This window comes from Protopterus annectens, chromosome 13.part0 (assembly GCF_019279795.1).
Source record: "Protopterus annectens isolate FY-2018-M chromosome 13.part0, PAN1.0, whole genome shotgun sequence".
NCBI classification, from domain to species: Eukaryota; Metazoa; Chordata; order Ceratodontiformes; family Protopteridae; genus Protopterus; species Protopterus annectens.
This window is the reverse complement of record NC_056747.1, coordinates 865,294,434-865,318,018: the sequence shown is the minus strand read 5'-3', so window position 1 is coordinate 865,318,018 and position 23,585 is coordinate 865,294,434. Positions and strand designations below refer to the sequence as shown.

Below are 23,585 nucleotides of genomic sequence, written 5' to 3'. Positions count from 1 at the left end.
AATTAACCCCATCGGTGTATACATATTTAGTGAAAACATGCATCATCTTTTACTCCTAATCCAGGAGTTAGGTTCTTCCTGTCAAACACTCAGATCTAAGACAGTGGTCAACACAATGTCCTTGTCAACTCATCATTACCAGCTATGAGAAACTGCTTCAAATTATTACTTAAAGGATGTTGCAAGTTTTAAAACAAAATACCTACGTCGCATTACCCCAAGCCTCTGTTAACACTCATGTTCTGTATGAACAATGACAAAACTACAGAAAATGTTTAGCTAAACCTCCAGGATATCTGCAAAGATAAACTTTGTCTGCCAGAGTCCTTCAAAATTTCAGGATGAGGTACTTCTGTAATTGTATCTAATCTACAACACATTTATTCATACAATTGAGATGCCACTAGACCATTTCCTCTCTTTCCCTTCAAAATGTCTACTTCTGCAGCATCCACACACAGGCTGAGACACATTCAGCGGATCCCATCTTCCTCTTTCCTAGCGGACTTGAAACCTGTATTGTATCCCCCCAAAAGGGATGAGAGAGCATTAGCAAAATTGTCCACAAATTATGTCACATGATCGTGCTTCAGTCTAAATAATTTTTTGTTACAGTTATGCCAGCAAACTACATCCACCTTTTACTAGTGCTCAATGAACGTCCTTAAAAAGAAAACAAGTGCCTGTTAACCTACTGCATTCCTCTACCCTCCAAATTTGCATACATGACGACAAAACAATTTAAAAAATAGTTTTATTGGCAGAAAAAACATGAGAAAAATGGGTGGCAATACAAAAACCAATTGAAAACCACAATTAAATGGTTTTAATATTTAAAAATAAAATATAGTAAAAACGATTATATACCCTCCTTTCCCTTTATGTTTACCAAATCCTCATGCTGAATCCATCCAAGGAGATTGCTCCAGCGTACCTCTCTTGGTCCTCGTTTTGCTCCTTTTACAAAAAAATTTTTAAAAAAATAAAAAATAAAAAAATAAAAACACGAAATAAATCCCATCGTGCATCTTTGGGACTCCAATCGTCAAAAATGAAAAACCTTTGGAATAGCCAATTAACTTGTATAAAAAAATCCACAACAATGCGGTTTGGTTGGGGCAGGAATCCTCTCCTACGGTTCCTGGTAATTTGATCCCGCTCCATGAATCCTTGTTTTTGATTCTCCCTATCCTATCCTCATACTGCTTTGAATCCAATGATCCAGCTCCAAGGATTGGGATCCAGTGAGCCTCCAATCCAAACCTTTAATAACCAGCAAAAACCAAAAAAAAGGAGGCAAAAGTTAGACACTGTAATCAGACAAAATTTTTTTGAGGAAATAACAGTTATAACTGTCATCTAAGCAGCTAACATCTGATGAGCAGTTATAACCATTTTCCCTCTAAACAACTTTGAAATAGTATCGACAAATTACACAAAAAAATATTTAATTCTAAACCTAGTACATAATTTCAGACAGTCTAGCTTTAGAACAAAGTTTAAAAATTCTCTAACATTTTGAAATAAACAGATGATTGAGCATTACAAAATGTATGGTGGATTATGCTAGATTTTAATTTAAGCATTTAACTTTCTCGTAGGCAAGTTTGGCAACACTATGAAGAGCAGCGAACAATTTACCCAAAAGTTTCACTAGATTTGATGTATACAAAAAAAATTAAATGGATTAACCCTGGGAAATTCCTGAAGCCCTCCAAACTCACTGCTGCTTGTTAACAAGCAAAGGGAAAAATATGAAGTACTCCAATTTCCCCACCCCCATGTAGGTCAGCATCTACTGGCAAAATCAAGGCCAGGAAATAAAGTAGTAAATCACATTACACAAAAAAAAAAGACCTGCAAAGGGCAATGTTGCAAACTTTCAAAAGTGGGTGATGAAAACTATCAACACCTACACAAGTTTAAAAGAAAGATTAAACCCCCATATGTAGGGCACTACCAAGGACTATGGTAACTACAACTAGTCAACTGTAGTGTTTTTAGCTACATTTACTTTCCCGAATTCCATCACTATGTACTTAAGGTTTAAAGCAGACAAGGGAATTTACAAGATGTAGTTACCGGTACAAGACAAATGTGTGATACAAGTGTAAACAAAATGAAAGGTACTATAAAAATTGTATCACATTTCAGCACATGCGTAATGCATTTAGCTTCCACACTGAACACGTTTTTCATGTATTTCAGTGTATGTCACTAGCAAATGTTTTTAGCAGCAAAATGCTCAGTGATGTAGAAACTGTTCAAAAACCACAAGAACTAATCATTAAGCAAAGAGTGTACTAATCAATCTAAAAAAGTGGGGAAACTGGCATAATTGCTTTCCGATATCTGAAAAAAGCTGAATTCCTATAAAACAGATGTTTTATGCATTAAAGTTAATAAAACCAAACTAAACCAGTCACACATGACATGCAGGTGCAGGAGTATTGACATTATACTACATACACTTTAGACCAGCTAATTTAATAATGCCAAAATATGTTTAAATCTGCAAGTCAGCAAGTATCAAAATTTATAACTAAACAATTTTGAGGCTGCAGCTGTTCAGTACAAGGTCAATACTACTAATTTGTATCTGTGACAATAGCATTTGGAGTCGTACCATTGCCTCCATTATTGATCAGATTGCTCCTCCTCAAGCCTCCTCCAAACAGACACGCTTTGACAATCCTAAAATGACTGAAATGTGCTCCACAATCCTTTAATCCAAAGCATTCTTAATCCTTTTCTTCAGATATGTCTATAGAAAGACACATGAAAAGGTAAGGTAAAATACAGAACAGGAAGATTCCCCAAGACAAAATAAATTGCACATTCTAAACATATTCCCCACTCCCCCAAAATACTTACAAATCCCACAGGAGAGTACTGGAGACATTCAGAATACCATAGTCTGCAAACAAAAGGGCTACAACTACATACAACTAAGAAAAAAAATGAAATAACCTACAGGTCCACTAAATACAACATAGTGATGTTAAAGGAGCTAATACCCCTTAAGAGGTACTACACTAATGCAAATTTTCATGTCAGCCAATCGAACAGGGTAATTAAAAAAAAAGTCTTCTAGAAGGTAGATGGTATACAATAAAGGGTTTCACAAAAAGAAAAAACAAGTTAAGAACACTCAAGTACGAGAACGGGATCTACTATGGCGTGGTGAGTAGCGTGGTGACCCTCTGCTCCTCCTAGGTGAGTAACTACGGCTTCTGCTGGCACTTCTGCTTCGACTTCTACTTCGACTTCTGCTGCGTGACCTAGATCTTCCATAACTTGGGCTTCTTGGGCCATCAACTTTGACACGGATGTAAGCAGTTTCTCCCTATTGAACAGACAGAACTTACAGTAAAATAAGTCTAAAAACAAAAATTCAAAACTCACAAGATGGAGCCTTTCTAAACAAAAAGGAATTAAGGTAATCATTAGCTCAGGTATAAAACTGCCCATTAGTTCGACTTTTAAGCAGTCTCTTACCTTGTACATCCCACTGTTATGTCCCCCAATGCATCCAATTTTGATAAAGAACAAATTAAAACCTACCTCATGAGATCTAAATTTAGTGTTATCCAGCTTTCGAACTGCGTAGGTCATATCTTCTTTCCGAACAAATTCCACAACTCCAGTACCATCTCGATAAACATCAGCATAACATACATCACCTGCTTCACGCATGTGATCCTTCAAATCCTGCCAACTTCCACTAGGAGGCAAACCTAAAACAAACAAACCAAACTACAATAAAAGATGCAGTTAGCACAGCACCCTACTACACAGTCCCCGCAAACTCATTTCACTTGTAACTTTCATGCAGCTTCTAAGTGACTAATTCCTTGAACAACATTTCCCATTTTACCTTTTACAAGACATTGTGAGCATACTGCACTGGAACTGCAAAAAAAAACCCCCCACACAACCAATAAAATGCTCCCTTGTGAGGAAGCAGTTACCTTTTAAAAAATATATTCGTTGTCAGCAGTAATGGCTTACAATTATTACACACCTCAAAGTACAGTTGTGTACACTTACCATAAATGTAGATGTATTCATGGTTGCAGTCATTACATTTGGGTAATCCTGTTGGCAGGTTGCCCTCAGCTGGCCTGAATTCCAAAGTCTTGGGTACTGCGTCGGTTGCTGTCACCCCTTACCTGACGTCAGGTTGTCAGGGGTATAAAAGAAGCAGCCCGCACCATTTTCTTCAGTTTCTTGCCCCAAATGTCAGGTGCCCCCAAAAAAGGGTAGCCAAACTTTATATCTATATATTCAGAAATACACCAATATCAATTTTACCTTCATCTATAAGCATATACACCACACAGATAGTATAAATCAGAGAAGGAAAGATAAGATACAAGAAAAAAAGGGGGGAAGGTGGGTGGGTAACCTGGACTGCAACAGTTAATACACTCCAACATCTACATTTATGGTAAGTGTACACAACTGTACTATAGTCTTCATGTTTCACTGTTGCAGTCAACACTTTTGGGTAGAGTCCCAAAGCTATGGTTGGGAGGCTGGAACTAGACAGCAGTAGAAGTGACTGAGGCCCTGCAGAACTGCAGTGGCAAAGCCTGCCCTGGATTTAGAGTAGAGTGGCAGATGATGATGCTTTGTAAAGGTGTGCAATTAACCCCAAGTAGCCGCCTCTAAAATGTCTCTAGTTGGTACTCCCCTGAGAAAGGCTGCAGAGGTGGCTGCAGATATGGTAGAATGAGGCCTAATGCCCTTAGGCACTGGCTTGCCATAGTGTAAGTAGCAGAAACTAATGCAGTGGCCTAACCACTTCGAAAAGGTCTACTTCGTGATAGGCTTTCCTTGTGATCTTGCAGCATATGCCACTAGTAATTGCCCTGTCTCCCTGAAAGCTTTAGTTCTGTCCAAGTAGAATTTAAGCTGTGTACGTCCAAAGAATGCAGAATTCTCTCTCCCTTGTTCTGTGGATTTGGGTAAAAGGTTGGCAAATGGATGGCTTGGTTAAGAGCCACACTGGACACTACTTAAGGCATAAATGTTGGGTTTGCATTCAGGGAGACCCCGTCTGGATTGAAAACGATGAAAGGTTCCACAGCCATGAGTGCCTGTAGCTCTGAAACTAGTCTTTCAGAAGTAATTGCTAATAGCAGAGCTGTTTTCCAAGATAAAAACTTCATAGCAGCAGTAGTAGCTGGCTCAAAAGGAGGCAGGGTGAGCTTTTCCAAGACATAGTCGAGGTCCCATGCAGGTATTGGTAGTCTCCTTGGGGGCCTTAAATTTTTGGCTCCTCTGAGGTACTGCCTTAAAGGTTGAGAAAAAAAAAGTGGTGGCTCTGTATTGTAATGAGCCAAAATGGCAGATGCATGAATTTTAATGGTTGAAAAAGATAGGCCCTTGTCCAGCATCTCAGTTGAGTATTGCAAAATCTGAATAATATTTGGTACTGCTGTATCAGTTTCTTGTGCCTGGTTCTAGGCACAGAATCTCTTCCATTTTCCAGCATAAGTCTTTCTAGTACAAGGCCTTCTGGCTTCCAGAATGACCTCCATCACAGCTTTACTGAGAGAGGTTTTTTGTATTACTACATTAACCGCCATGCTGCAAAGTTTAAAATGTCCCGAGTTGGCTGTGCATGATCTGATTGTTTTGCTGGGACAGTAGTCGAGGTATATGAGGTAAGGTCCAAGCTGAGTCTAGAGAGAAGTTCCTTAGTATTGGATACCAGTGCTGCTGTGGCCAGTCTGGGGCAATCAGTATCATCTTTGGCTTCTCCTGTCTGACCTTTAGGGGCACCTTGGGGAGGAGAGGCAGTGGAAGAAAGGCATATACTGACAGGAGTCCACTTACAATGCTGGTCTGTGATAAGTCCTTGTGCAGAATTTTTAGTTGGTAATTGAGAGGGGAGGAAAATAGATCTATTTCTGGGCATCCCCATTTCCTTGTTATCATGCTGAAGACTTGTGGATCCAGCATCCACTCATGGGGATCCATGAGGTTTCTGCTTAGTTCGTCTGCCAGAGTATTTTCCTTTCCTTGCAGGAATTGTGCCTGCAGATGTACTCAAGTCAAAGCTGCGTCCCACAAGGTCATGGCTAGTCTGCAAAGTGGGTAAGAATGTGTGCCCCCCTGCTTGTTTATAGGCTACATGACTGTGGTGTTGTCTGTCTTTATCAGTAGTTGTACCGGATGAAGTAGGTCCTTGAAGACTGTCAGGGCATTTTGAACAGCTAACATCTCTCTGATTGATATGTAGATGCATTTGGTTTGAGGACCATGTGCCCTGAATGCATCTTCCTGCCATGTGGGCACTCCAGGCATAGTTTGATGCATCGGTTGTTAGTGTCTGCCTGGCTGGAGGTAATGTGAATGGCTGTCCCTTGTTCTGGTAACAGTCCTTTGCCCACCATCAAAACTCCTGTTGCAGGCAGAGAACGAGAGTAATGACCGTTTCCAGGCTGTGGCAATGTTGAGTCCAAACACTGTTTAGGTACCATTGAAGTTTCCTCATATGCAGTCTTGCATATGGAATTAGCAGGATGCCATGAAGCCCAAAGCCTGCAGAATTTTTCTTGCAGATAACTGGGCCTTTGCTGTCAACATTTTGAAATAGGTAGTCAGTTGCCTTTGTTTGGCATGAGATACGCCATCTGGGCAGTTGTATTTAAGCTTGCACACAGGAATGTTACCTCTTGTGCGGGTACTAGCTTTGATTGCTTTTTGTTGACTCTGTAGCCTAGGCATGTTAGAAATCTTTCACAAACGCCAGATGTTGAAGAATGTCCTTGTTCTCTGCTTGAATAAGACAGTAGTCTAAGTATGGATATATTTGTATTCCTCTGTCTGCAGAACGCAATTACTGGTGCCAGGCACTTTGTAAGGACCCTGGGCGCAGTAGATAAGCCAAAGGGTAGTGCAGGGAATTGGTAATGCATTGAACCAGCCTTGAATCTTGGGTATCTTCTGCATGATTGTCTGACTGGAACATGCAGGTATGCCTCTTTTAGGTCTAAAGTCACAAGCCAAACATTCTTGCCAGCATGGGCAGACGCTGCTGCAAAGTAAACATTTTGCATTTTGAAATATCCAGGAAAGTGATCAGAATAGATAGGTCCAGTATCGGCCTCCAGGCCTTGTCCTTTCTGGATACCAAGAACAGTCTTGAGTAAAATACTTGTCCCTGCTCTTGCAGTGGTACTTGTTGAATGGCCCTCATGTCCATGAGGGATGAGACCTGTTTTTGTGCCTCTGTCCATTGCTTTTTTGGCAGATCTGGCCAGCTGTTTGCCTTTGGTACAGTATGGAAATGGAACTTGTAGCCTTGTGACAATAGGTTTAAAACCCACTTGTCTTGGGTTATGATGTGCCAATTTTGAGCAAAAACTGCCAATTGTCCCCCTAACGGTGCTGCCAGAAAATAAGTGCTTGGTGCAGGCAGGGGGAAGTCATTGGGACAGTTTTCTGTACATTTGTGATCTATCCTCTCCAGCTTTGGAGGTAGAAACACCCCATTGCTTGGGCCTATAAGAACCTTGTGCCTGGGATCTGTCCCTAGGGCATCTGGATCTGCCCCTTTGAGGTCTGTCCGATATAGGAAAGGACCAGTTTTTTGTAGGCCAGTGTCTACTAAACCTAGGTGGCTGTACTTGTAAAAAATCTTTGACAATTTACATAGATTTAGTTTTGTCCTCCATTTTCTTTAACACCTCTTCTGCCTTAACACCAAACAAAGTATCATGCTGTAAAGGTGCATCTAGTAATTTAACTTTAACATGTTCAGGCAGATTTTGTTCCTTTAGCCAAGCATGCCTCCTAATTACAGAACCCATAACTGCGGCCCTGCAGGAGGCCTCCAGAGAATCAAAACCACATTGCAAAGTATATTTTCCAACTTCTTCTGCAGCAAACAAATCCTGCATTTCCTTGTTTTCTGCACATTCAGAATTTAACATTTTCTGTTTAAGCAATCCCATGACATGTTGCGGATACTTAAGCATATGAAATTGACAGTTTAAGGCCCTTGTAGCCAAAGTTGCAGATGTGTAAACCTTCTTTCCATCTATCCAGTGCCCTTGAATCTCTGTCAGAGGGGGATGGGGTTTTTTTGCAGTGGAAGCCTCAACTCCTTTTGGACCCTGTGAAATAGTCTGGGTCAGCAGCAGGGTTTTTAAAAAGAAATGTGAGAGTCAGGAACCCTGTATAATATTGGTCAGGCTTAAAAGGAGCTGGGGGTAAGGAGTCAGGGGCCAGACTAGACTCCAAAAACACATCTACAATGTCTAACACAGGTGGAATGGCTAGAGGCCTGTGTTGAGGTAGTAAATGAAAATCCCCGAGCCTCTCTCTCCCAGTGGAAATGCTCCCTCATGGTATGCAAGGTTTCCCCACAGGAAAAGTTCTCAGGAGTAGCTGAAGGTATAGATTCTTCAGCATCAGAATCCTCATAGGGAGAAGAGAATATTCCTGATCAGAAGAAATGGAAACCTGATCTGAATATTCATAGTTAGTGTATTGCCTAGGCCTCTTATCTGGAGGGGGAAGGGAACCCCTGATCAAGGTAATCAAGTCTTCGGCCATTTTGAGCATCTGTTTTTTGGGCATAGAGGCCCGTCCACATGGCTCTTGAGTTTGTTTCCTTGCTTTAGAAGGTGCTTTAGTCTTTGCTTTTGAAGCGGAAGTTGTTTTAATGTAAAGATGTTTAGGTCTGAATACACCCTCAGAAGCTGGTACCTGCTCAACGCCTCCAGACCCATCTGAGGGATTAGCGTCCGAGGCTCCAATACCTTGAGTATCTGGCGTCCGAGGCTCCAATACCTTGAGTATCTGGCGGCATGGCTAACTCCACGTGGGAGTTGGTAGCGGCCTGCGACTCTAAAGTAGCAGGAGTCCGGGGCGGCGTAAGCACCTCACTGAGAACCGGCGACTGGCTTAGAAGCTTCAGTTTTGGGCCTCTGTTTTTTGTAACCTCAGGTAGTCGGATGGCTATCCAACAACATTTCATGATAATTAAACCGGCGTCCAAAATAGTTTAAAGCAAAATCATACTGACACTTAACAGTGCGTTGGTTAAATCTAGCACAAAACCGACAACCAGTAATGTTGTGATCAGGGCCTAAGCAAGGAATACAGTAAGAATGAAAATCCTTACAAGGTATTTGCTTTCCACAAGAAATGCAATTAACTTTTTCTGACATCGGTCTGGAGCAAGAAAAAAAAAAAAAAAAAAAAAAAGTTTCCCCAATGGGGTACTTAGCTTTATTGAAGACTTCGGATCTGAAACTCAAACACAAATTTCAGGAATCGGCCGACCGGCACTTGCCAACTGCTTTTGCTTCGGGCACTGCACGGCAAGAAAGACTGGAGAAAATGGCGCCGGCTGCTTCTTTTATACCCCCTGACAACCTGACGTCAGAGACGGGGCGACAGCAGCCGACACAGAACCCAAGAGTTTGGAATTCAGGCCGGCTGAGGGCAACCTGCCAGCAGGATTACCCAAACATGACTGCAACAGTGAAACACCAACATCTGCAAGTGCAAAAACTAATCAGCTGAAAGTTCACCCTCAACCATAGTATAAAAGTGCATGGGACTTACTTTCTTTGACTTGGCGATAGAAGTGCAACAGCTGTTTAAAAGGTGCCACAATTGTAGATTTGCTATTAGATTCCAGTTTTGTGCCCTGGGAATACCCCCCCTTCCCTATTTTTTCTACATCGGGTCAGGGTATTGTGTTAACTGTTGCCAACTCTCCATTTAGTGCCACACTCCTGCCTGTCACAGATACTTTCACACAATCCATCCACCTCTTTGTTGAACATCCTCACTTCCTCTTAACTTCTTCCTTTCGGTCCCAAATCTTCTGTACCAGATGGTCTTCTGCTTTTCTACATGTGTCCAAACCACCATAACCTGTTCTCTGATCTTTACTGCAATTTCAAGCTACTTTGGCTTTTGTTCTCATGTTAGTCTATCCCACAGTGTGCATTCTACCACCCTTCTCAGGCACTTAATTCCCATTACCTCTAGCTTTTTCAAATGTTCTGCATTTACTCCCCAGGATTCTGTACGCACCACGGTCTTGTACACCTTGCTCTTCAGCTTCTTTGGCATTCTTCAGTAATAAAAAAAAGACTACACCAGACACTATGCCAGTTGGCTGCAGCCACTCTGATTCTAGCTTTGACCTCTTCATTCTGACTTACCTTCTCCTGAACTACCCCTCCCAGATACTTCCAGCTGTTTACCTGTTCCATCTTCCCGTCTATCTCTATTCTCAGCTTCTTCCGATTTCCCCAGTTTGCTTCCATTGCCACCGTCTTATCTGTGCTTAGCCTCATTCCATGTGCCTTCAGTTTTGCATTCCATTCTCCTACCCTTTGCTGAAGTTCAAGCTCAGAGTCTGCCTGTAATACCACATCATCTGCATACACAAAGTTGATCTGCTCCCTCAGACCTGTTTGCCAATGTAGTCCATCACCAGTATGAACAGCAGTGGGCTCAGAGCTGAACCCTGGTGTACACTCACTCGCACTGGGAACTCCTCTGTGAGGCTGAACACTGTTCGTACTTGAGTCATTGGTAGACTTACTGCAGGCTATGTGCAATGTTTCTGGGAATTCAAACCACTGCAGTACTGCAAAGATCAGCTTTCTTGGTACCAAGTCATGAGCTTTCTCCAAGTCTAGGAATGCCTGGTTGGGACACTCATCTCTAGCTTCTTCTCAGGTATCTGACTCACTGCAAACAAACATCGGGTCAGTTGTGCTGCATCCTGATCCGAATCCAAACAACTCATCTCCCATCTTACATTCTACTGCTTCGAGTATCTATTTATCAAGTCACACTCTCCACAACCTTCATGCAATGTGATAGTTTGATGCCTCTGTACTGCCCACAGTTGTGGAAGTCCCCTTTGCTCTTGTAAACTGGCAAGAGTACGATTATCCAGTCATCTGGGATACACCTCTCTCCACACTGCTACAAGTAACCTCAGGATCCATTTCTCCCCTATCCCACCCTGCATCTTTACCATATCTGCTGTGGCCTCATCTGAGTCTGCGGCTTTCCCCGAATTAATTTTCCTTAGCGCTGTTCTTTCTTCTAGGGTGGGGGCTCCCCCTTTTCTCTCATCATTCTGGAGCAGTACAGCTGCTGTGGAGTTTTCTTCATTCAGAAGCTGCTGGAAATGCTTCTTCCATCTGCCTTTGATGTCCTGTAGACTGGTGAGCAGGTTCTCTGGCAACCGGTAGTCCGTCCTAGCCTGGTCATTTTTTCCCATCTCACACTTCTTCCTACACTCTCTTGAGGACTTCCTGAACTTCTGCATTCCACCACCAGCTTTCCCTGTGTACCTTATTTCCATACCTGGGCTCTACCACATCTTTTCTCTAGTCCCGAAACATGCTGTTTTTAGGCGCTGCCATTCTTGTCCAACTCTACCCATTTCCTCCTCTTCTTCTTGGAGTGCTAGAGCCCTGAGTAATTACTTTAACTGTTGTACAGTCCCCAGTCAATTTTCACATCTTCAGCCTTGTCTCGGACCTTAAAGCCTTCACCAACCACTGCTTGCAGCCGATTGTGGCAACTAGTGGTTTATGCTGTGGGCAGACTATTTCACTGCCCCCAGTGCCTCCCCCTTACTAGAAGGAAGTCTACCAGAGTTGCATGTTGGGTACTCTTGTACGTGATCTTGTGACGATCTCTCTGAGCCATGTGTTGGCTACTATCAAGCCATTTGCCATACAAAAGTCTAGAATGGCTTCTCCTCCTTTACTGCTGTTGGCCCACCCATGTGAACCCAGGCAGTCCTCATATCCTGTTCTGTCTGTCCCAATATGTGCATTCAAGTCACCCATTATAAACACCAATTCATGCTGGTCTGCTTTATCTAGGAGGTCCTGCAACTATCTGAATGCACTCTTCGTCACTATTACAACCCTGCTGTGAGGCATAGAAAAAGATTATGAATACTGCCCAGTCATTACACTGGAATCAGATTGCCACGAGTCTGTCATTAATTCTGATGATATCCCTCACTTTCTTCTGAAGCCCCACTCTCACCACAATTCCTACACCATTTCTAGCCCCCCCCCCCCCAAGTAGTATAGAGTCTGGATCCTAAGCCAAGTGGCTTTGCTGCACCGCCCATCCATCTCATCTCTTGAATACATAGGATATTCAGCCACCTCCGTATCAGGTCACCCACTTCCAAGCTGCGTCCTGTCAGTGAACCTGCAATCAAACATAGCAATTCTAACCGTTTGGCAGGTTGGTTGGTTTTCCACCCACCTTTTGCTCAACAGACCTAACCCAGGTAACCCGGGCTGGGCAACTAGACACCGGCCAGCTATTCTTCACCAGGAATGCCGGGCACACTAGCCAATAGGAGCACATACACCCTTCACACTAATTAGCAAGGGTGCCTGGCATAGGTGAGAGTAGGTAGGGTCCTCAACCCACGTAACACCAGTAACTACCCTTGCCCATTTTTGGTGACAGTCAACATAACCAAATCACCTAAAGCCATATTTTAAATCGTTGAGTAGGTAGACCTGCCACGGTATGCAGTCTGTGTTCTATCTTGAGAATACTGCACACCACAGTAGAGGCCCATACCAGCTGGTCTTGTAAACTTTGCCCCCAGCAGGCACTATGTAGACCCTGTGCTGCTGCCCACAGCTCCAGTCATTGCAGAGTTTGAGATGGAAACACTCAGCATGTTTTTAAGGACATGGGAGAAACCCCCACGGAGACATAGGGAGAATGTGCAAACTCCAAAAAGTACAGTTGTGTAACAAATGTAGATGTTACAGGTACTATTGCAGTCATTACATTTGGATTATCTGCTTGCAGTAGCCCTCAATCAGCCTGATTAACAAAGTCTTGGGTCCTGTGTCTGTTGCTATTTCTTCTTCCATGACGTCAGGGGTATAAAACATGCAGCAGACGCCATTACATCAGTTTTTTTCTTGCAGATGTCAAGTGCCCCCCCAATGAGAAGCAATTAAGTCTATAAATACAAGGATATACCTCCAACAAAAAAGCAACTACACCAAAAAGCTTTTGAACATAGTAAGGGAAAGTAGAGGTATAGCCAAAAGAAAGGGGGCTGGAGGGAGGGTAACCAGGACTGCAACAGTGAATAAACTCTAACATCTACATTTATGGTAAGTGTACACAACTGTACTATGTTCTTAGTGTTTCACTGTTGCAGTCATTACATTTAGGTAGATTCCCAAAGTGAAGGCTGGGAGGAGGAATTTAAATAGAATTAGGACCAGCTATAAGGCCCTGCATGACTGCAGTGGCAAAGCCAGCTCTGGATTTAGAGAAAACTGGCAAATGATTATGCTTGGTGAAAGTACATACAGAACTCCAGGTAGCAGCTTCTAGGATGTCCCTAGTAGGGACGCCTCTAAGAAAGGCTGTAGAGGTAGATGCAGCCCTGGTTGAATGGGGTCTGATGCCCTGTGGGATAGGTTTTCCATGGTGCTTATAGAAGAAATTAACGCAGTGGTTTATCCATTTTGAAATGGTTTGCTTTGAAATAGCTCTCAGCTCTCCCCTCTGTCCCTGCAGCAAATGCCACCAGCAGTTCAGATTTCTTTTGAGGTTTAGTCCTGTGCAAGTAGAGTAAGTTGTCTGTGCACATCTGAGGAGTGTAGTATCCGTTCCCCTTTGTTTTGTGGGTTAGGAAAGAAGGTAGGCAAATGAATGGACTGAAAGAGTCACACTGGATACCACCTTGGGCATGGAGGGATTGCTTCTGAGGGACATCCTGTCCGCATGAAAGATGAGGACAGGCTCCACTGCCATAAAGGCCTGAAATTCAGATACCCTTCTTGCTGACGTGATTGCTAAAAGGAAAGCTGTTTTCCAAGAAAGGAATTTTAAATCTGCAGTAGCAGCTAGCTCTAAAGGAGGAAGAGTGAGAGTTTCTCAAAGACAAAGTTAGGGTCCCAGGCTGCAGTTGGATCTCTCCTGGGTGGCCTTAAACATTTTGGCCACTTTGAGGAACTGCTTGAGCAGTAGGTGAGAAGAGGGGAGGCTTTGTGCTATAAAGAGCTGAAATGGCTGAAGTATGAATTTTGATGGAGGAAAAGGACAAGCCCTTATGAAGCATCTCAGTCAAGTATGAATCTGAGGTAAATTGGGCACTGCAGTGCTCATCCCTTATGACTGGTTCCAGGCACATAATCTTTTCAATTTTGCAGCATAAAATTTTCTAGTACTAGGCCTCCTTGCCTCTAAAATAATATCCATCACCGATTTACTGAGATATGGCAAAGGAGTGATTAGGTAATTATAGTCAGGCTGCTAGGTTCAGGGTTTGCAGCCAAGGGTGCAGAATCTGGTTCTCCTGCTGAGACAACAGGGAAGAAGTCTGAGGCAGGAGCCATGGAGTCCAGCATGACATACTGCACAAGAGGGGGTACCAGTGTTGGAGTGGCTAGTCTGGTGCAATTAAATAGTCTTTAGCTTGTCCTGTTTGATCTTTAGTAGCACTTTGGAGAGCAGAGGCAGAGGAGGAAAGGCATAAACGGATAGGTTTTTCCAGCTGAAGTACATAGCATCCACTTTCCAAGCTAGCCTGTGGGGAATCCTCGCGCAAAATTTGTCCAATTGATGGTTCTGGGGGGAGGCAAACAGGTCTACATCAGAGCTCCCCCATTTGCTTGTCAACATGTTGAAAATCCTTGGCTCCAGTTTCCACTCGTGTGGGTCCATGAGGTTTCTGCTTAGTCCGTCTGCCAGTGTATTTAGTTTGTCTGGCAGGAATTGAGCTTGTAGATTCACTTGGTAGCTCAAGGCTGTGTTCCACAATGGCATGGCTAGTCTGCAGAGGGGGTAAGAGTGTGTACCCCCCTGCTTACGCACCACATAACAGTGTTCTCCATCTTTACCATTAGTTGTCCTGGAAAAATGTGGTCCTTGAAGGCTGTCAGAGCATTCTGTACAGCTAACATTTCTTTTTGATTTATGTGCAGGTGCATTTTACTTGGCTTCCATTTGCCCTGAATGCAGTTCCCTGCCAGGTGAGCCCCCATGCATAGTCTGATGAGTCAGTTAAGGTTTGGGCGGCAGAGGGTAGTGTGAATGGTAGTTCCTTGTTTTTGGTAGCAGGTCTCTGCCCACCAAAGGAACTCTAGGCGTAGGCAAGGTATGATAGTAAATCATTGCTTCTAGATCCAGAGAAGGTTGACACCATAGGCTTTTTAGATACCATTGTAGTTTTCACATACGCAGCCTTGCATATGGAATTACAAGACTGCAGGAAGCCATGAACCCCAAGGCTTGCAGTATTTGCCTTGCAGACAGCTGGGTTTTTTGTGGCCACTTGTTTGAAGTAGGTTGTCCAATGAATTTGTTTCTCTGGTGTGAGGAAAGCCATCTGGGAAGCTGTATTCAAGCTTGCTCCCAGGAATATAATTTGTTGACAGAGTACCAGGTGTGATTTCTTTTAGTTTATGGTGTACCCCAGACAAGTCAGCACCCTCTGAACAAAAGCCAGATTATTCAAAAGTATGTCCTGGCTTTCTGCCTGAATTAGACAATCGTCAAGATATGGGTATATTTGAATATTTCTTTGCCTGCAAAATGCAATGACTGGAGCTAGGCACTTTGGCTTATCTACTGCGCTCAGGGTATTCACAAAGGGCAGTGCAGAGAACTAACAGGGCATGGAGCCTGCTTTGAAGCGTAGGTTATCTTCTGCAAGACTCCCTGACAGGGATGTGCAGGTATGCTTCTTTTAAGTGTAGTGCTGCCAACCAGGCATCTTTGCCTAGCATAGGAAGCAGCTGGTGAAGTGTCAGCATCTTGAATTTTGGAAATCACCAGAAAGGTGTTTATAGTAGAAAGATCCAGGATAGGACGCCATGAATGGTCTTTTCTGGGTACCAGGAAAAGCCTCTAATAGAAAACTTGTCCCTTTCCCTCTTCTGGTACCAACAAGCCCACATGCTTAAGAGGGAGAGTACTTTATTTTGGGCCTCTGCCCACTGATTTGGGGGCATCTGGCCACCCGCTTGTTGTTAACGTGTGGAAGTGAAATTTGTATCCTTGGGACACTATTTAAAACCCATTTGTCCTGGGTAATGAGTTCCAGGTTTTTTGCCTACAGACTAAACTTTCCACCTAAAGAAGCATTCAGTTGGGAAGTGCTTGGAAATTTTAAAAGCAAGTCATTGAGACAGTTTTCCATGGGGGGGGGGGGGGGGTCTTACTACTCCCAGATTTGGATGCTGAAACCCCCACTGCTTAGTCTTGTGCGTCCCCTGGGACTGAAACCTGGGGTTTCTGCTGTGTCTGGGTTTGGACTGAAGACCTAAAAGGGCTGGAAAGGACCAATTCTTAGAGTGCCAATGCCTACTAAACCTTGGAGGCTGAACTTAAGAAATCCTTAACAGTTTGCATAGATTTAGCTTTATCTTCAATCTTTTTAAGAACTTTATCAGCTTTGTTGCCAAACAGGCGGTACTGATTTAAGGGAGCATCCAACAGTTTAGCTTTAACATAACCAGGCAAAGATTGCTTCTTAAGTCAAGCATGTCTTCTGAGCACAGACACAGTAACAGCAGGCCTGCAAGAAGCTTCTAATGAATCAAATCCACATTGTAAAGTATGTTTTCCAGCCTGTTCAGCAGAATGCATTAAACCCTGTAATTCTTTATTTTCAACACAGTCAGGAATCATTTTCTGTTTAAGCAATCCAATAACATGTTGTTACTTTAACATATGAAACTAGCAGTTTAAAAAGCCCTAACGGCCAAGGTTGCAGAAGTGTAAACCTTCTTACCCCATCTATTCAGCACCCTGGAGTCTATTTGAAGGGGTTGGATTTTTAGCAGAAGCAGCCTTAATGCCCCTGGGTCCCTGTGAAATAGTCTCTGGATCTGCAACAGGATTTTTAAAAAGGAAAATGTGAGAGTCAGGAACCCTGAAATATCGGTCAGGTTTTCTGGGAGCAGGAGGCAAAGAATCGGGGGCCAAACTACATTCTGAAAAGGCATCAACAATGTCTAGTACAGGAGGAATAGCTAAAGGCCTACGCTGAGGCAGGAGTAAGAAATCCCTAAACCTCTTTTTAAATCAGAAAAATCCTGCAAGGTTTCGCCAAAAGAAAAATCCTCTTGAGGGGAAGTAGAGAGAATAGAGTCCTCTGCATCAGAAGCCTCAAGAGTAGATGGGAGTAAATCCAGATCATCAGAAGAATCAGAAGAGTAAGAATCCTGGTCAGAAGATTCATAAACAACTTCAGTCCTAAGTCTCTTAGAAGGGGGTGATTGGCTTCCCCTGATTATACTTATAAAATCTTCAGCCATTCTTTTTTTTTTTTAGGCATAGAGGCCTGAACATGCGGCCTGGGTGTCGGTTTCTTAGGCATGGTTAGAGGTTTAGGCCTAAATGAAGGAGGCGGTTTAATATACAAGTTCGTAGGCCTGAATAAACCCTCAGAAGCCAGTGCTGGCACAGCGGCTCGAAGCCATCTAAGGTAGGGACATCCGCAAGTTCCACAGCAGAAGCATATCGCAGCATACCATACTCCGAATGGCTCTCAGTAGAGGCCTGCGAATCAGAAGTAATGGGCATCAGGGGCTGCAAAAGCGTGAGTACCGGCGAACTGGCGAATGGCTTAGGAGAAGTGGCACTGGCAGCTTTTGACCTAGGCAGCCTGTCTCTAGCTTTGCTTTTTTTCAGAATACCGGTAGTCAGACGGCTAACCGACATTTCTGGATAATTTAACGGAGAAATTACATATTTCGAGGCGAAAATATACAGACAGATAGTGCGCCGATTAAATAAGGCACAAAACCGACACCAAGGTACATCGTGCTCAGGGCCTAGGCAAGGAATACAATAGGAATTAAAATCTTTGTGAGGTATTTGCTTTCCACAAGTAATGCAATTATTAACTTTTACTGACATCGGTAAGGAGGAAGGAAAAAAAAAAAAAAGTTTCACCAACGGAGTACTTTGCTTTAGATGACTTCGGTTCTGAAACCGAAACGAAAATTTCAGGAGTCGGACAACCGGCACCTGCAAACTGTTTTGGGCACCGCACAGCAAGAATGACTGATGTAATGGCGTCAGCTGCATGTTTTACTACCCCTGACATCTTGGCAGAAGGGACAGCAACTGACGCAGGACCCAAAACTTTCAGGCCGACTGAGGGCTACTGCAAGCAGATAACCCAAATGCAACGACTTCAATAGTGAAACACCAAGATCAGGCATTGGTCAGAGGGCAGGATCGAACCTTGTGCATTGGAGGTGAAGAATTTAACCATTACACCAACTGGTCTCCGGGAATATCTACATGCACAAACGTCTAAGGTCAGACAACCAGAGTATTTCACCATTACCCAGCCAATGGATGCCCTCTCTTCACATCACCAGGGTTTCAGCAGTATAAAGAGTGAGCCAGAACCACTTTTAGGTCTTTCTTGCCACAGGGGTCAAACAGACCATCTAGTCCCAGGATCAACCCTACTGAAGCCTGACTAGGAGTTGCAAGGGAGAAAGGAAGGTGGAAAAAGGTCCTAGGGCATGGCACCTACCACAACCCCAGACAGGAAGCGAGTAGCAGGAATGAAGGAAAGGGTGAGCTACTCTAATATCTATAATTATGGTAAGTTTCGCACACAGATTTATTATTTCATTGTAATCACTACTGCAGTGCAGAGGCTTGGAAAGACTCCCAATGCAAATCATGAATGGGCACAGTTGGGCAGATGTGAGGGTTGTGAAGACAAGGCTCTGCAGAACAGCAGAGGCAAAGCTGGCTTTGGCGACATCAAGGTTACAATACTCAGTGAAGGTTTGAATGGCTGACCAAGTGTCTGCTTCCAGACTGGACAGAGATGTGGCCTCTTAAAGCTGTGGTTGCTACCTTAGTTCTATTACCATGTGCCCATATGAAGACAAGAACCAATTTGCCAGGAAGTTAATAAAAAGCAAAGCAGCTGGTTACAGATGTTATGGTACTTTTGCCTACAGATCTCCCTTCTTTGCTCTTAGCAAAAGATAACAAAAGTTGCTCAACCCTGTGAGAATTTGGAACCTACATAGGGTAGGTAGAAAGTACAGTTGTGTACACTTAACATAAATGTAGATGTTAAGAGTGTATTCACTGTTGCAGTCATTACATTTGGGTAATCTGCTGGCAGGTTGCCCTCAAGTCAGCCTGAATAACAAAGTCTTGGGTTCTGCGTCAGTTGCAGTCTCCTCTTCCACGACGTCAGGGGTATAAAACATGCAGCAGACGCCATTTTAATTAGATGTTAGGTGCCCCCCCAAATGGGGAGCAAAAAAAAAAAAAATCTTGTATCTCTATATCTATATAGGTTTACTACCAAAATTTCGAACCGTACTCCGACTGTACTACCGAACACGGAAGTTCGAAAACTGTAATATCTATGTCAAAAAAAACAATCTAGGAACGGGTTTTAACATGGGTCGAGGTAGGGGAGATGTTTGTAGTTCAGAATACTGAACATCTACCTCGACCCATGTTAAAACCCGTTCCTAGATTGATTTTTTTTTTACATCAATATTATCGTTTTTCGAACTTCCGTGTTAGCCGATAGTACAGTCGACATAGTACTGTTCGAAATTTTTTACTCACACACTATATATATATATATATATATATATATATATATATATATATATAGATAAAAATACAAATAAAACACAAATACAACACAAATAAAACACACAGATATATATATATATATATATATACATATATATATACACACACATATACACACATTTTATATATATATATATATATATATATATATATATATATATATATATATATATATATATATATATATATATACACACACACACACACACACACACATATACACACACATCTACATACACACAATACCGCGGTGGTGGTGCTGTGGTAGCCTCACAGTAAGACGCCGTCCGGTTCGATTCTCCGCTACACCGTCTTCTGCATGGAGACGTGCTTGAATGGGCATACCTTCGTTGAAGGTTGTGCATCAGGGCTGGTAACTCTGCACATAAAAATCAACTACCAATCATTAGCGGACCGGAGTTCCGCTGTGGCGACTCCTAACAGGGAAAAGCCGAAAGACACAACATATACAAAGAAATATAAATATATAAATGCATTTTAGAAAACATAAAATTTACCTACAACTAAAAGCAAATACACCACAAAGGCTGTTGAGCATAGTGAAGGAAAGAAAAGGTATAGAAACGGGGCTGGCGGGTGGGTAATCCAGACTGCAACAGTGAATACTTGAGAACATGTACATTTAATGTTAAGTGTACACAACTGTACTATGCTCTTCATGTTTCACTGTTAGTCATTACATTTGGGTAGAATCCCAAAGCTATGGATGGGAGGAAGAAACTAAACAGCATTAGGGCTAGAAGGCCCTGAAAGACTGCAGTGGCAAAGCCTGCCCTGAATTTAGAAGAGAGGTAAATGGTAATGCTTTGTGAACGTATGAACTGAGCGCCAAGTAGCAGCTTCTAGAATGTCTCTGGTATGTACCCCTCAGAGAAAAGCTGCTGAAGTAGAGGCAGCCCCGGTGGAATGGGATCCGATCCCCTTGGGCACAGGTTTACCACGGTGCAAGTAGCAGAAACGAATGCAATGGCTTATCCATTTAGAAATAATCTTCTTTGATATAGTCTTCCCCTCTGACCCTGCAGCAAACTTAAGACTTTTAGATATTTTGCCCTGTTGAAATAAACAAGTTATGTACTCACCATAACGTTCGATGTATGTAGTCCATCTCGACTCAAATTCTTACCCGTGGGTTCGGAGCCGAATATCGGCTAAGACTCTGCCAAACTTTTCTAGCTCAGAGTCTTCTATTGGCTGGGCTAAGAAGGCATCCCATGCTGCACGGCTCCATATCCCCAGAACTAGTTTGCTGCGAACACCACACTCGCACCTCATGCATAAAGTACAGTTTTGTACCTACCATAAATGTAGATGTCCGATAGATATGCAACTGCAGTCCTGACATATGGGTTGTCCTGCCTCAGGCAGCCCTTCGGTCGGCCAGATTCCAAAGTCTGGGTCCGGCGTCGGCCGATGTCGCCTCCTCCCCGACGTCAGAGCGGCTGGAGTATAAAGGCATCAGCCGACACCATCTTCTTCAGTGTTTCTTGCCCCAGATGCCCTCCAAGGAAGGCTAAATTTTGTGAATGGATAAACAGATAAAACCAGACATGTACAACAGTAATAAACAGATACATCATAACATATATCCCCAGCTGACAGGTTAGGGGAGAAAGGACCCAAAAGGGAAAAACAGAGGGGTAGGGGGGAGGGAAAACCTGACTGCAGTTGCATATCTATCGGACATCTACATTTATGGTAGGTACAAAACTGTACTATGTCCTTCAAGAATGCAACTGCAGTCCTGATATATGGATTGAATACCATAGCCAAGCTGGGGGTGGTAGGACTAAGCAAGAGATGGTGTAGCTAGAAGGCCCTGCAGGACTGCCGAAGCAAAGCCTGCTCGGGATCTGGAGTATAATGGCAGGTTGTAGTGTTTGGCAAATGTATGCATGGAGCTCCATGTAGCAGCCTGTAGAATGTCTTTTGTAGCCACTCCTCTTAGAAAAGCTGTGGATGTGGCCATAGCTCTGGTGGAGTGTGGTCTAATATTAGCTGGCACACTTTTTCCATGAAAAGAATAACAGAATCTGATGCAATGTCCAATCCATTTTGAGATAGTTTGTTTGGTGACTGCTTTTCCTTGCACTCCAAGAGCATAAGCTACAAACAGTTGGTCAGACTTTCTGGTGGACTTTGTTCTGTCCAAGTAGTAGCGTAGTTGTCTGTGAATGTCTAAAGTATGCAGCAGCTTTTCCCCTTTATTTTGAGGATTAGGAAAGAAAATAGGCAGGTGAATTGCTTGGTTTAGAGACACTCTGGATATCACCTTAGGCATGAATGAAGGATTGGTCCTAAGGGAAACTCTGTCCTGATGAAAGATGAGAAAAGGAGGAACTACCATGAGGACCTGCATCTCAGAGACTCTTCTTGCTGAGGTGACTGCCAACAGGAAAACCGTTTTCCAAGAGAGAAATTGCATTTCTGAAGATGCTGCTGGTTCAAAAGGAGGAAGAGTTAATTTTTCCAAGACATAATTGAGGTCCCATGCAGGGATTGGTAGCTTCCTTGGAGGTTTGATATTCTTTATGCCTCTTAGAAGCTGTCTTAGCAAGGGATGCGAAAACACAGGTGGATCACAGTTGTAATGTGCTGAGATAGCTGAAGCGTGGATTTTGATGGAAGAGTATGAGAGGCCACTGTGAAACATTTCTTCCAAGTATTCTAATATCTGAGGTATGTTCATCAGTGATGCATCCTGGCCCTTGTTGACATTCCAGATGGTGAATCTCTTCCATTTGGCCGAATAGGTTTTTCTGGTGGAAGGTCTGCGTGCCTCCAGCAAAATTTCCTGAACTTTTTCGGAGAGGGAGTCATGGGTCTGAGTCATGGAACTCTCCAAGCTGTCAGCTTTAAGGTTTGCAGGTTCTGATGAACTGTCTTGTAACTGTGTTGAGTCAGGAGCAGAGGCCATTGAGGCAAGGGCCACGGTTTGGTGTGAGTTATGCTCAGTAGTAGTGGATACCAGTGTTGCCTTGGCCAGTCTGGAGCTATCAAGATTCCTCTTGGTTGTTCTGCCTTGATCTTCAGTAACACCTTGGTGAGCAAAGGTAGAGGAGGGAATGCATAAATTGTTAGAGCATTCCAGCTGAAGGAAAGTGCATCCGTTCTCCAAGCTAGAGGATGGTGTATCCTCGTGCAGAACCTTTCCAGGTGATGATTGAGATGAGATGCAGAGAGGTCTATGTCTGGTCTTCCCCATGCAGATGCTATTTGTGAGAAAATGTGTGTGTGTAGCATCCATTCGTGTGGATCCAAGAAATTTCTGCTCAACCTGTCTGCCAGAACATTGTCCTTGCCCGGAACAAACTGGGATTGCAAGTAGATGTTCAGTTTCAGGGACTTTTCCCAAAGAATCATTGTTAGTCTGCAGAGGGGGTAGGAATGAGTGCCCCCTTGTTTATGTACCACATGACAGTGGTGTTGTCTGTCCTTATTAGTAGATGACCTTGCTGAAGAGATTTTCCAAAGGCTTCTATTGCATGTATCACCACCAACATCTCTTTTTGATTTATGTGCTGATGCATCTCCATGGGTGTCCATTGCCCTTGAATGCATCTGCCGTCCATGTGCGCCCCCCATCCATGGTCTGAGGCGTCTGTTGTAATAGTTTGACTTGTTGGAGGTTTGTTGAAAAGCATGCCTTCGTTTAAATGACTTGCTTGAGCCAACCACAAAAATTCCCTTTGCAGGCATGGTATGAGTGGCATTATGTCTTATGTCTTCTAGGTTGTGGCTGTGTTGTGACCACAAGCTTTTTAGGTACCATTGCAGCTTTCTCATGTGTAGTCTTGCCAGAGGGATTAGAAGAATGCAAGATGCCATGAACCCCAGGGCCTGCAGGGTCTTCCTTGCGGTCAGGTGGAAGAATTTTGCTAGGCCTTTGAAGTAAGCTGTTAAATGCTCTTGTT

The 23,585-nt window shown here is 43.3% G+C and overlaps 1 protein-coding gene across 4 annotated transcripts in view; it reads right to left on the bottom strand.

The window, feature by feature from the left end:
* Positions 1-737: 737 nt before the first annotated feature.
* The window catches only part of SRSF1 (serine and arginine rich splicing factor 1), a 117,472-nt gene continuing 94,624 nt past the window's right edge, over positions 738-23,585 (bottom strand). Inside the window, exons 3-6 of one of the 4 annotated variants that reach the window (XR_006362592.1) lie at positions 3,565-3,737; positions 3,175-3,346; positions 2,627-2,764; positions 738-1,263 (exon numbers count right to left, since the gene is read on the bottom strand). Coding sequence is in view for 2 of the 4 variants with exons in the window: in XM_044054585.1 (XP_043910520.1) it covers positions 2,726-2,764; positions 3,175-3,737 (602 nt within the window). In the remaining 2 variants the exon portion in view is untranslated. Of the gene's footprint in view, positions 2,765-3,174; positions 3,738-23,585 lie in introns of all 4 variants that reach the window. The other 3 variants (XM_044054586.1, XR_006362591.1, XM_044054585.1) reach the window with 3 other exon arrangements.